This window comes from Thalassophryne amazonica, chromosome 12 (genome assembly GCF_902500255.1).
Source record: "Thalassophryne amazonica chromosome 12, fThaAma1.1, whole genome shotgun sequence".
Classification (NCBI taxonomy): Eukaryota; Metazoa; Chordata; class Actinopteri; order Batrachoidiformes; family Batrachoididae; genus Thalassophryne; species Thalassophryne amazonica.
Genome location: NC_047114.1, coordinates 59,087,799 through 59,102,752, shown reverse-complemented (window position 1 = coordinate 59,102,752; position 14,954 = coordinate 59,087,799). Strand labels below are relative to the sequence as shown.

The 14,954-nt window shown below is 43.7% G+C and overlaps 1 protein-coding gene across 1 annotated transcript in view; it reads left to right on the top strand.

The window, feature by feature from the left end:
* The window catches only part of LOC117521133 (calsyntenin-2-like), a 604,232-nt gene that overhangs the window by 465,063 nt on the left and 124,215 nt on the right, over positions 1 to 14,954 (top strand). Inside the window, exon 6 of the mRNA XM_034182465.1 lies at positions 12,195 to 12,344. Coding sequence (XP_034038356.1) covers positions 12,195 to 12,344 — 150 coding nt within the window. The remainder of the gene's footprint in view (positions 1 to 12,194; positions 12,345 to 14,954) is intronic.

The window sequence follows — 14,954 nt, the reverse complement described above, 5'->3', positions numbered from 1 at the left end:
TAGCTGCCGGGTTGATCCAGAACTCTTCCTCCCCGTTAGGTGCAGGTTTCTTTTTCATGGGCAAGAAGGACGGCGGACGGTGGTCTCCGTCCATGCATTGATTACAGAGGGTTGAACGAGATTACGGTTCACAACCGATACCCGTTGCCTCTGTTGGATTCAGTGTTCACGCCCCTGCATGGAGCCAAAATCTTTACAAAGTTGGATCTTAGGAATGCGTATCACCTGGTTCGGATCCGGAAGGGAGACGAATGGAAGACGGCATTTAACACCCCGTTAGGTCACTTTGAGTACCTGGTCATGCCGTTCGGCCTCACTAACGCCCCCGCGACGTTCCAAGCATTGGTAAATGACGTCTTGCAGGACTTCCTGCATCGGTTCATCTTCGTATACCTAGACGATATCCTCATCTTCTCCCCGGATCCTGAGACTCATGTGAAGCATGTACGTCAGGTCCTGCAGTGGTTGTTAGAGAACCGGCTGTTTGTGAAGGGCGAGAAGTGCAAGTTCCACCATACTTCTTTGTCCTTCCTGGGGTTCATCATCTCCTCCAACTCCGTCGCACCCGATCCGGCCAGGGTAGCGGCGGTGAGAGATTGGCCCCAACCGGCAAGCCGTATGAAGCTGCAACAGTTCCTCGGCTTCGCTAATTTCTATCAGAGGTTTATCAAGGGCTATAGTCAGGTTGTTGGTCCCCTTACAGCCCTGACCTCCCCAAAAGTTCCCTTCACCTAGTCGGATCGGTGTGAAGCCGCGTTTAGGGAGTTGAAACGCCGGTTCTGGTGCAGCCCGATCATAGCCGCCAGTTTGTTGTGGAAGTAGATGCCTCTGACTCAGGGATAGGAGCCGTGCTGTCCCAGAGCGGGGAGTCCAATAAGGTTCTCCACCCCTGTGCCTATTTCTCCCGCAGGCTGACCCCGGCAGAGCGGAATTATGATGTTGGCAATCGGGAGCTCCTGGCGGTGAAGGAGGCCCTGGAGGAGTTGAGACACTTGTTGGAGGGAGCTGTGGTTCCATTCATGGTTTTCACTGACCATCGGAACCTGGAGTATATTCGGACCGCTAAGTGTCTGAACCCCAGGCAAGCCCGTTGGTCTCTATTTGTTGGACGTTTTGACTTCAGGATCACCTATCACCCCGGGACCAAGAACCAGCGGTCAGATGCACTGTCCCGGGTGCATGAAGAAGAAGTCAAAATGGAGCTGTCGGATCCACCTGAAAACATCATCCCGGAGTCCACTATCGTCACCACACTGACATGGGACGTGGAGAACATCGTCAGGGAGGCCCTGATGCGTCACCCGGACCCCGGCGGTGGACCATCAAACCGTTTGTACGTCCCACCAGACGCTAGGACTGCAGTTTTGGACTTCTGTCACGGTTCTAAGCTCACCTGCCATCCAGGGGTGCAAAGGACTGTGGCAGTTGTCCGGCAGCGGTTCTGGTTGGCGTCTATGGAAGCCGACGTCCGGGAGTATGTCCGGGCCTGTACCACCTGTGCCAGGGGCAAGGCAGTACACCAATCAGAGAAGGGATTCCTCCAGCCGCTGCCAGTGCCTCGTTGCCCCTGGTCCCACATCGGCCTGGACTTTGTCACGGGTCTCCCTGCATCCCAGGGAATGACAACCATCCTGACGATAGTGGACCGGTTCTTCAAGGCGGCCCACTTCATGGCCCTCCCGAAGCTCCCGACGGCCCAGGAGACTGCAGACCTCCTGGTCCACCACGTCGTACGTCTGCATGGTATCCCTGCGAACATCGTCTCGGATCGTGGTCCCCAGTTTTCTTCGCAAGTCTGGAGGAGTTTCTGTAGGGAACTGGGGGCCACCGTGAGCCTTTCGTCCGGGTACCACCCTCAGACCAACGGACAGGCAGAGCCGGCCAATCAGGAGCTGGAACAGGCCTTGTGAAGTGTGACATCTGCGCACCCGACGGCCTGGAGTCAACATCTGGCCTGGATCGAGTACACTCATAACAGCCAAGTCTCGTCTGCAACCGGCCTCTCCCCTTTCGAAGCGTGTTTGGGGTACCAGCCCCCATTGTTTCCGGCTGTGGAGGGAGAGGTCAGGGTTCCCTCGGTCCAGGCCCACCTCAGGAGGTGCCGTCGGGTGTGGCGAACAGCCCGCTCTGCCCTGCTGAAAGCCCGGACGAGGGCGACGAGCCATGCAGACCGCCGACGCGCCCCGGCCCCAGAATATCAGCCCAGGCAGGAGGTCTGGCTGTCTACAAAGAACATCCCGCTCAACACGGAGTCACCAAAACTGATGGACAGATATATCGGACCATTCAAGCTTGCCAAAATCATCAGTCCAGCCGCAGTGAAGCTGAAACTCCCAGCTTCACTGTGGATCCATCCAGTTTTTCATGTCTCCAAGCTCAAACCATATCACACCTCGGACCTTTGCACCCCCGGACCAGCGCCGCCTCCTGCCCGCATCATCGACGGCGAGCCTGCGTGGACAGTCCGCAAGCTCCTGGATATTCGCCGGAGGGGTCGGGGTCTCCAGTATCTGGTGGACTGGGAGGGTTACGGACCTGAAGAACGCTCCTGGGTGAAGAGGAGCTTCATCCTAGATCCAGCCCTCCTGGCCGAGTTCTACCAGCGACACCCCGACAAGCCTGGTCGGGCGCCAGAAGAGGCCGAAGAGGAGGTACTGCTGGCCAACGCCAGAGGGTGCCCTGCCTGTTGTCGGAGGTACTGCTGGCCAACGTCAGAGGGCGCCCTGCCTGTTGTCGGGTTTCAGGCACCAGAGGGCACAGTTGCCATCCAGGAGCCAGGACTGACAGCTGTCAGCAATCACCATCAGCATCACCATAAAAGCCTGGAGGAGACACCACATCTCTGCCGAGATATCAGCTTACCTCACAGGTAACCTCTCAGCCGTTTCTGTGCCGTTCGCACATTATTTGCTACTGAGTTTGTAGTCGTAACCTTTGTATGCTCGCAGCTTGGAGCTGGGTTTGTGGAGGTTGGAGGGAGTTGGCGTTTCCCACTCCTCACTTTCCTGAACTTTAAGTATACTATTGGTACTGCATGTTCTCAGCGTTCCTGTTTCTGGGAGTGGTGGATTTTCCCTCAGGAAGGAACTGTTATTTTTTGCTGACTGCTTACTGGGTGTCCACACACCCACCATTAACCTGTTTTTGTTCCTGCCAGCAGTACCGGATCTGACAGCTGGAAGCAGAGGCCACCTGGGGACTCAGGACTTGGCGACTTCGGCGTACTGCAGGTCTCCGTTGGCGGTGGAACCTTGTGGGCCCCGGCTCTTCTCTGGATAGGCGTCTCCTACCCTCGGGCCTGCCCACATGTCACCTGTTGTATTTTGTGATTAACTGACTAAAAGCAGTATTTGACCTGTTGTGCACATTTGCTGCAATAAATTGTATTTATTGGTTTATCTATTGACCGTTCATTTACGCCCCCTGTTGTGGGTCCATGCATTACACTTTCCCCAACAGAGCCAAGTTGAATGGAATATTCCACCTTTCATCTCATGAAATATTATTTGCATTGGATGAATGAAAACACATTAATTATTTGTTTTAATTTAATTAATTCAATTTATTTCATTTATATAGCGCCAAATCACAACAAAGTTGCCTCAAGGCACGTCACACAAGTGAGGTCTAACCTTATCAACCCCCAGAGCAAGCACACAGGCGACAGTGGTAAGGAAGAACTCCCTCTGATAATTTGAGTAAGAAACCTCAAGCAGACCAGACTCCCTCTGCTCGGGGAATGTGTTATATAACACCTAACAATCCTGACAATGTCATCTGTACCTGATGCCATGTATTGATGTTTTCGTGTAGAGACTAGGCATGGGCCGGTGTCACGTGCAATTCCTTCCGCCGTACAATTCTTTCCGCCTTGCTTAGAAAACAGCACTTGGAACTTGAGGTGGTTGGATAATGAAAGAAGCAAAACACCTTCACAATTTACATTGATATTTTGATGAATTTCTTCATTTACATTTGATGAATTTCTTCATTGACAGCAGCTTCAATAAACAAATGTACTCGAATGATTATCAACACGACGGCGAGCTTACAGGCTAACCTCCGCTAACACTAGAAGCCAGTTATGGCTTCTGAAACAAGGGAGAAAAAAGAAACAGCAAAGTTCAGCTGAAGCATTAGTGGACGTAAAATATTCTGTGTCTGTTAAGAGCTTCACCTCTTGTTCCACGTGGATATTTCCCACCGGTGTCACGTACCTCCACGTGATGTACCTGGTCAGGGGGACGTACTGAGCTTTCTTAGAATCATCCTTACCCCACGAAGTGAGATCTTGCATGGAATCCCAGACTGAGGTAGATTGACAGTCATCTTGTGTTTCTTCCACTTTCTAATAAATAATCATAACAGTTTTTGTCTTCTCACCAAGCTGCTTGCCTATTGTCCTGTAGTCCATCTCAGCCTTGTGCAGGTCTACAGCTCTTTGGTCTTGGACATGGTGGATAGGTTGGAGTGTGATTGACTGAGTGCGTGCACAGGTGTATTTTATACAGGTAACAAGTTCAAACAGGTGCAATTAATACAGGTAAAGAGTGCAGAATAGGAGAGCTTCTTAAAGAAAAATTAGTAGGTCTGTGAGAGCCAGAATTCTTGCTGGTTGGTAGGGGCTCAAATACTTATTTCATGCAATAAAATGCAAATTACTTATTTAAAAATCATACAATGTGATTTTCTGGATTTTTTTTTTTTTTTTTTTTTTTTTAGATTCTGTCTCTCACAGTTGAAGTGTACCTACAATAAAAATTACAGACCTCTCCATTCTTTGTAGGTGGGAAAACCTGCAAAATTGACAGTGGATCTAATACTTATTTCCCCCTCTGTAAGTTGAAATTAACTTCTTTATCAGGTTCTTTAATTAACAAAGCCTAGACCTGGTGGCCACCAAGGCCACTGCTGGTTATTGTACATACTTCTGTGCTGCAGGTGTTAAACTGTGCCAAATAAATATGGCCAGCCAGAAGATACCTTCAAGGATCCTTCAAGGATCAGCTCTGAGTCCTTTCTTTCTTCACAGTGGTGATGGACAGGTTGACGTATGAGATCAAATCAAATCAATTTTATTTATATAGCGCCAAATCACAACAGTTGCCCCAAGACACTTTATATTGTAAGGCAAGGCCATACAATAATTACGGAAAAACCCCAACGGTCAAAACGACCCCCTGTGAGCAAGCACTTGGCAACAGTGGGAAGGAAAAACTCCCTTTTAACAGGAAGAAACCTCCAGCAGAACCAGGCTCAGGGAGGGGCAGTCTTCTGCTGGGACTGGTTGGGGCTGAGGGAGAGAACCAGGAAAAAGACATGCTGTGGAGGGGAGCAGAGATCAATCACTAATGATTAAATGCAGAGTGGTGCATACAGAGCAAAAAGAGAAAGAAACACTCAGTGCATCATGGGAACCCCCCAGCAGTCTAAGTCTATAGCAGCATAACTAAGGGATGGTTCAGGGTCACCTGATCCAGCCCTAACTATAAGCTTTAGCAAAAAGGAAAGTTTTAAGCCTAATCTTAAAAGTAGAGAGGGTGTCTGTCTCCCTGATCTGAATTGGGAGCTGGTTCCACAGGAGAGGAGCCTGAAAGCTGAAGGCTCTGCCTCCCATTCTACTCTTACAAACCCTAGGAACTACAAGTAAGCCTGCAGTCTGAGAGCGAAGCGCTCTATTGGGGTGATATGGTACTATGAGGTCCCTAAGATAAGATGGGACCTGATTATTCAAAACCTTATAAGTAAGAAGAAGAATTTTAAATTCTATTCTAGAATTAACAGGAAGCCAATGAAGAGAGGCCAACATGGGTGAGATATGCTCTCTCCTTCTAGTCCCCGTTAGTACTCTAGCTGCAGCATTTTGAATTAACTGAAGGCTTTTCAGGGAACTTTTAGGACAACCTGATAATAATGAATTACAATAGTCCAGCCTAGAGGATGCATGAATTAGTTTTTCAGCATCACTCTGAGACAAGACCTTTCTAATTTTAGAGATATTGCGCAAATGCAAAAAAGCAGTCCTACATATTTGTTTAATATGCGCATTGAATGACATATCCTGATCAAAAATGACTCCAAGATTTCTCACAGTATTACTAGAGGTCAGGGTAATGCCATCCAGAGTAAGGATCTGGTTAGACACCATGTTTCTAAGATTTGTGGGGCCAAGTACAATAACTTCAGTTTTATCTGAGTTTAAAAGCAGGAAATTAGAGGTCATCCATGTCTTTATGTCTGTAAGACAATCCTGCAGTTTAGCTAATTGGTGTGTGTCCTCTGGCTTCATGGATAGATAAAGCTGGGTATCATCTGCATAACAATGAAAATTTAAGCAATGCCGTCTAATAATACTGCCTAAGGGAAACATGTATAAAGTGAATAAAATTGGTCCTAGCACAGAACCTTGTGGAACTCCATAATTAACCTTAGTCTGTGAAGAAGATTCCCCATTTACATGAACAAATTGTAATCTATTAGATAAATATGATTCAAACCACCGCAGCGCAGTGCCTTTAATACCTATGGCATGCTCTAATCTCTGTAATAAAATTTTATGGTCAACAGTATCAAAAGCAGCACTGAGGTCTAACAGAACAAGCACAGAGATGAGTCCACTGTCTGAGGCCATAAGAAGATCATTTGTAACCTTCACTAATGCTGTTTATGTACTATGATGAATTCTAAACCCTGACTGAAACTCTTCAAATAGACCATTCCTCTGCAGATGATCAGTTAGCTGTTTTACAACTACCCTTTCAAGAATTTTTGAGAGAAAAGGAAGGTTGGAGATTGGCCTATAATTAGCTAAGATAGCTGGGTCAAGTGATGGCTTTTTAAGTAATGGTTTAATTACTGCCACCTTAAAAGCCTGTGGTACATAGCCAACTAATAAAGATAGATTGATCAGATTTAAGATAGAAGCATTAATTAATGGTAGGGCTTCCTTAAGCAGCCTGCTAGGAATGGGGTCTAATAGACATGTTGATGGTTTGGAGGAAGTAACTAATGAAAATAACTCAGAACAATCGGAGAGAAAGAGTCTAACCAAATACCGGCATCACTGAAAGCAGCCAAAGATAACGATACGTCTTTGGGATGGTTATGAGTAATTTTTTCTCTAATAGTTAAAATTTTATTAGCAAAGAAAGTAATGAAGTCATTACTAGTTAAAGTTAAAGGAATACTCGGCTCAGTAGAGCTCTGACTCTTTGTCAGCCTGGCTACAGTGCTGAAAAGAAACCTGGGGTTGTTCTTATTTTCTTCAATTAGTGATGAGTAGTAAGATGTCCTAGCTTTACGGAGGGCTTTTTTTATAGAGCAACAGACTCTTTTTCCAGGCTAAGTGAAGATCTTCTAAATTAGTGAGATGCCATTTCCTCTCCAACTTACGGGTTATCTGCTTTAAACTGCGAGTTTGTGAGTTATACCACGGAGTCAGGCACTTCTGATTTAAAGCTCTCTTTTTCAGAGGAGCTACAGCATCCAAAGTTGTCTTCAATGAGGATGTAAAACTATTGACGAGATACTCTATCTCACTTACAGAGTTTAGGTAGCTACTCTGCACTGTTTTGGTATATGGCATTAGAGAACATAAAGAAGGAATCATATCCTTAAACCTAGTTACAGCGCTTTCTGAAAGACTTCTAGTGTAATGAAACTTATTCCCCACTGCTGGGTAGTCCATCAGTGTAAATGTAAATGTTATTAAGAAATGATCAGACAGAAGGGAGTTTTCAGGGAATACTGTTAAGTCTTCAATTTCCATACCATAAGTCAGAACAAGATCTAACATATGATTAAAGTGGTGGGTGGACTCATTTACATTTTGAGCAAAGCCAATTGAGTCTAATAATAGATTAAATACAGTGTTGAGGCTGTCATTCTCAACATCTGTGTGGATGTTAAAATCACCCACTATAATTATCTTATCTGAGCTAATCAATCAATCAATCAATCAATCAACTTTTTTCTTGTATAGCGCCAAATCACAACAAACAGTTGCCCCAAGGCGCTCCACATTGCAAGGCAAGGCCATACAATAATTATGAAACACAGTCTACGTCTAAAGCAACATAACCAAGGGATGGTCCAGGGTCACCCGATCCAGCCCTAACTATAAGCCTTAGCGAAAAGGAAAGTTTTAAGCCTAATCTTAAAAGTAGAGAGGGTATCTGTCTCCCTGATCTGAATTGGGAGCTGGTTCCACAGGAGAGGAGCCTGAAAGCTGAAGGCTCTGCCTCCCATTCTACTCTTACAAACCCTAGGAACTATAAGTAAGCCCGCAGTCTGAGAGCGAAGCGCTCTAATGGGGTAATATGGTACTACGAGGTCCCTAAGATAAGATGGGACCTGATTATTCAAAACCTTATAAGTAAGAAGAAGAATTTTAAATTCTATTCTAGCATTAACAGGAAGCCAATGAAGGGAGGCCAACACGGGTGAGATATGCTCTCTCCTGCTAGTCCCCGTCAGTACTCTAGCTGCAGCATTCTGAACCAACTGAAGGCTTTTTAGGGAACTTTTAGGACAACCTGATAATAATGAATTACAATAGTCCAGCCTAGAGGAAATAAATGCATGAATTACTTTTTCAGCATCACTCTGAGACAAGACCTTTCTGATTTTAGAGATATTGCGTAAATGCAAAAAGGCAGTCCTACATATTTGTTTAATATGCGCTTTGAATGACATATCCTGATCAAAAATAACTCCAAGATTTCTCACAGTATTACTAGAGATCAGGGAAATGCCATCCAGAGTAACGATCTGGTTAGACACCATGCTTCTAAGATTTGTGGGGCCAAGTACAATAACTTCAGTTTTATCTGAGTTTAAAAGCAGGAAATTAGAGGTCATCCATGTCTTTATGTCTGTAAGACAATCCTGCAGTTTAGCTAATTGGTGCGTATCCTCTGGCTTCATGGATAGATAAAGCTGGGTATCATCTGCGTAACAATGAAAATTTAAGCAATACCGTCTAATAATACTGCCCAAGGGAAGCATGTATAAAGTGAATAAAATTGGTCCTAGCACAGAACCTTGTGGAACTCCATAATTAACTTTAGTCTGTGAAGAAGATTCCCCATTTACATGAACAAACTGTAATCTATTAGACAAATATGATTCAAACCACCGCAGCGCAATGCCTTTAATACCTATGACATGCTCTAATCTCTGTAATAAAATTTTATGGTCAACAGTATCAAAAGCAGCACTGAGGTCCAACAGAACAAGCACAGAGATAAGTCCACTGTCCGAAGCCATAAGAAGATCATTTGTAACCTTCACTAATGCTGTTTCTGTACTATGATGAATTCTAAAACCTGACTGAAACTCTTCAAATAGACCATTCCTCTGCAGGTGATCAGTTAGCTGTTTTACAACTACCCTCTCAAGAATCTTTGAGAGAAAAGGAAGGTTGGAGATTGGCCTATAATTAGCTAAGATAGCTGGGTCAAGTGATGGCTTTTTAAGTAATGGTTTAATTACTGCCACCTTAAAGGCCTGTGGTACATAACCAACTAACAAAGATAGATTGATCATATTTAAGATTGAAGCATTAAATAATGGTAGGACTTCCTTGAGCAGCCTGGCAGGAATGGGGTCTAATAAGCATGTTGATGGTTTGGATGAAGTAACTAATGAAAATAACTCAGACAGAACAATCGGAGAGAAAGAGTCTAACCAAATACCGGCATCACTGAAAGCAGCCAAAGATAACGATACATCTTTGGGATGGTTATGAGTAATTTTTTCTCTAATAGTCAAAATTTTGTTAGCAAAGAAAGTCATGAAGTCATTACTAGTTAAAGTTAATGGAATACTCAGCTCAATAGAGCTCTGACTCTTTGTCAGCCTGGCTACAGTGCTGAAAAGAAACCTGGGGTTGTTCTTATTTTCTTCAATTAGTGATGAGTAGAAAGATGTCCTAGCTTCACGAAGGACTTTCTTATAGAGCAACAAACTCTTTTTCCAGGCTAAGTGAAGATCTTCTAAATTAGTGAGACGCCATTTCCTCTCCAACTTACGGGTTATCAGCTTTAAGCTACGAGTTTGTGAGTTATACCACGGAGTCAGACACTTCTGATTTAAAGCTCTCTTTTTCAGAGGAGCTACAGCATCCAAAGTTGTCTTCAATGAGGATGTAAAACTATTGACAAGATACTCTAACTCCCTTACAGAGTTTAGGTAGCTACTCTGCTCTGTGTTGGTATATGACATTAGAGAACATAAAGAAGGAATCATATCCTTAAACCTAGTTACAGCGCTTTCTGAAAGACTTCTAGTGTAATGAAACTTATTCCCCACTGCAGGGCAGTCCATCAGGGTAAATGTAAATGTTATTAAAAAATGATCAGACAAAAGGGAGTTTTCAGGGAATACTGTTAAGTCTTCTATTTCCATACCATAAGTCAGAACAAGATCTAAAATATGATTAAAGTGGTGGGTGGACTCATTTACTTTTTGAGCAAAGCCGATAGAGTCTAATAATAGATTAAATGCAGTGTTGAGGCTGTCATTCTCAGCATCTGTGTGGATGTTAAAATCGCCCACTATAATTATCTTATCTGAGCTAAGCACTAAGTCAGACAAAAGGTCTGAAAATTCACAGAGAAACTCACAGTAATGACCAGGTGGACGATAGATAATAACAAATAAAACTGGTTTTTGGGACTTCCAATTTGGATGGACAAGTCTAAGAGTCAAGCTTTCAAATGAATTAAAGCTCTGTCTGGGTTTTTGATTAATTAATAAGCTGGAATGGAAGATTGCTGCTAATCCTCCGCCTCGGACTGTGCTACGAGCGTTCTGGCAGTTAGTGTGACTCGGGGGTGTTGACTCATTTAAACTAACATATTCATCCTGCTGTAACCAGGTTTCTGTAAGGCAGAATAAATCAATATGTTGATCAATTATTATATAATTTACTAACAGGGACTTAGAAGAGAGAGACCTAATGTTTAATAGACCACATTTAACTGTTTTAGTCTGTGGTGCAGTTGAAGGTCCTATATTATTTTTTCTTTTTGAATTTTTATGCTTAAATAGATTTTTACTGGTTATTGGTGGTCTGGGAGCAGGCACCGTCTCTACGGGGATGGGGTAATGAGGGGATGGCAGGAGGAGAGAAGCTGCAGAGAGGTGTGTAAGACTACAACTCTGCTTCCTGGTCCCAACCCTGGATAGTCATGGTTTGGAGGATTTAAGAAAATTGGCCAGATTTCTAGAAATGAGAGCTGCTCCATCCAAAGTGGGATGGATGCCGTCTCTCCTAACAAGACCAGGTTTTCCCCAGAAGCTTTGCCAATTATCTATGAAGCCCACCTCATTTTTTTTTTGACCGAAATCTCTATAGACTATGATGTTTGCGGATGACATTGTGACCTGTAGTGAGAGTAGAAAGCAGGCTGATTGCAGCCTGGAAAGGTGGAGATATGCTGTGGAGAGCAGAGGAATGAATGTCAGGAGAAAGAATGAGTACATGTGTGTGAATGAGAGAGTCTAGTGGAATAGTGTGGTTACGAGGAGTAGAAGTGGTGAAAGTAGATGAGTTAAAACATTTGGGGTCAACTGTCCAAAGTAATGGAAGGTGTGGTAGAGAGGTGAAGAAGAGAGTAAAGACAGGGTGGAGTGGGTGGAGAAAGGTGGCATGAGTGATTTGTGACAGAAGAATATCTGCAAAGGTGAAGGGGAATGTTTACAAGACCGTAATGAGACCAGCTATCTTGTGCACCTTAGAGACGGTGGCACTAACAAAAAGAGAGGAGGCAGAGCTGGAGGTGGCAGAGCTGAAGATGTTGTGATTCTCTTTGGGAGTAACGAGAATGAAAAGGATTAGGAATAAACATATCAGAGGGACAAATCAGGTGGGACAGTTTGGAGACAAAGTCAAAGAAGTGAGATTGAGATGGTTTGGACATGCAGAGGAGGGACCCAGGGTATATAGGGAGAAGGATGCTGAGAATGGAGCCACAAGGCAGAAGGAGAAGAGGGAGGCCAAAGAAGAGGTTTATGGATGTGCTGAGGAAGGACATGCGGGTGGTTGGAGTGACAGAGAAAGATGCAGAGAACAGGGTGAGACAAAAATGATTGATCTGTTGTGGCGACCCCTAATGGAAGTAACCGAAAGAAGAAGAAGAAGAAGAAGACATGTTTTAAAATCATGTGATCTTTGCTTTTGTTTCCTTCAGGTAACATCCGAAACACAGAGCGTCTGAGTTACGACAAGCGGCAGAGCTACAACATAATGGTGACAGCCTTTGACTGTGGGCAGAAGAGGGCAACAGAGGACGCTGCTGTGCATATTGATGTCAAACCGGTCTGCAAACCTGAATGGGAAGGTTAGAGAGGCAAAGAATGTTTTTTATTTGAAATCAAGGATTCGATGATATCTTATTGAAATACGTATACATAATAAGTTATACCGTTTAGATTGAGGTAGGCTGCAGTATTATATGCATTGCACTTTTTGAGAGCACCTTCTTTCCCTTAAGGAAATTCTATCCTATTTTAAGGTGACTGTCTCCTGAGAAAACCAGAATGCCTGACACAAACCTCCAGGGGGGAAGTTGACTGTATTTATTTATTTATTTTTTCTTTAACACACTAGCAGCTTGGCATTCAAACCAAACCATCTCCATTGTCTCCACTGCTGCTTTACCTGTCAGCATTGACAGAAGCTCCACAGTCATGCTCACACAGCAATGAAAGAGGAAGACAGAGACAGAGGTGGGCTGAGTTAAAGCAGGAAGAAAGAGAAGAGAAAGAAATGTAATGCAATGAAGGAAAGGAGGAAAGGGACAAAATTACTATTAAGGAGTACAGTAATGATTTGTCTTAATGTTTAGAATAGAAATTTTTACATTGAAAAAAAAATGTCACAATGGAAGTCCTGCTAGAAGTGGCTTTTCATAGGCTAAAATATAATACAAAATATAAATCAAAAGGGCTTTTCAGTGTTAAAATCAAATATCTCCTCAATCTGCAATACGGATCAGATGCAGATCTAACTTAGTCAATTCATTGAGAGTGCCAGTTTGCACCTCATTGTCAAAAAATGAGTGACTGAGGCACTTTTGAATGAGATATAATGCAAAATGTACACCAAATGGGCTTTTCAATATTAAATTCAAATGTCCACAGAATCCACAATCCGGATCAGATCTGGATCAAACTTTGTCAGGCAATAGAGTGCCGGTCTGCACCTCACTTTCAAATATGAGAGTGATTGGGGCACATTTGTTTAAGATAAAAATGCAAAATATATATTAAATGGGATTTTAAATGTTAAACTTACATGCCCACAAAATCAAAAATCCAGATCAGATCTGGATCAAACTTCATCAGGAATTTGACCTATGACCTTGAAAATGTATTCAGTTCTTGCCTATTATGAATGACTCCTCTAAAAATGTCATAATGATATATGAAAAATTGTGGGTTACAGGCTGTTCACAACCAGACAAACAAACAAACAAACCAACCAGTGGTGAAAACATAACCGTAAAAAGTGTCTTAACAGAACATTTTGATGTATATCAATTCTGGCCCCAGGTTGTACCTATGGTTTTATTACACTGGCAAATAAGGCTCATTAGACAGAAATAGTATATTAAATTCAAATCTGTCTGTTATAGCGAAATCAGATGACTGTGATACAGATGTGATACAGAACTAAAGTTTCATTACTCTGCTTTTAAAAGGTGTTTTTACAGCAAGTATGTACAGAGTACTCCAGTTGTTGGCCAAATAGAGGAACTCCTCTCTGTTTTATATGCAAATATTGTTAATATTAAGGGTTTTACACGTGATAAACTCAGATTAATGTTGTTACAAATATGTGTAAATGAATGGTTTTATTAATTTTTTAAATTAGCTATATACAAGGTCTGTCCATAAAGTATAGGTCCTTTTTATTTTTTTCAAAAACTATATGGATTTCATTCATATGTTTTTACGTCAGACATGCTTGAACCCTCGTGCGCATGCGTGAGTTTTTCCACGCCTGTCGGTGACGTCATTCGCCTGTGAGCACTCCTTGTGGGAGGAGTCGTCCAGCCCCTCGTCGGAATTCCTTTGTCTGAGAAGTTGCTGAGAGACTGGCGCTTTGTTTGATCAAAATTGGACATGGTTCGAAAAATTAAGCTGGTTTTCAGTGAAAATTTTAACGGCTGATGAGAGATTTTGAGGTGACACTGTCGCTTTCAGGACTTCCCACAGTGCGAGATGTCGCACACCGCTCTCAGGCGGCGTCATCAGCCTGTTTCAAGCTGAAAACCTCCACATTTCAGGCTCTATTGATCCAGGACGTCATGAGAGAACAGAGACGTTTCAGAAGAAGTCGGTTTCAGCATTTTATCCGGATATTCCACTGTTAAAGGAGATTTTTTTAATGAAAGACGTGCGGACGGGTCCACACGTCGGGACGCAGCCGACGCGGTGCGGCGGCACAGGAAAAACACCTCTGTTGGAAGCCTTAAGGACAAGTTGGAACATGTCCAGCTGTTAAACAATTTCTCATATACTCACTCCACTGAAAGCCATCAAAAGCCGCCCGGATTTTACAAATGGTTATCAACACGGAGGTGTTTTTCCTGTGCCGCCGCTCCGCGCCGGCTGCGTCCCAACGCGCGGACCCGTCCGCACGTCTTTCATTAAAAAAATCTCCTTTAACAGTGGAATATCCGGACAAAATGCTGAAACCGACTTCTTCTGAAACTTCTCTGTTCTCTCACGACGTCCTGGATCAATAGAGCCTGAAATGTGGAGGTTTTCAGCTTGAAACAGGCTGATGACGCTGCCTGAGAGCACAGCGCGACGTCTCGCACCGTGGGAAGTCCTTAAAGCGACAGTGTCACCTCAAAATCTCTCATCAGCCGTTAAAATTTTCACTGAAAACCAGCTTAATTTTTCGAACCATGTCCACTTCGATGTGTCTCACAGGTTTAGAA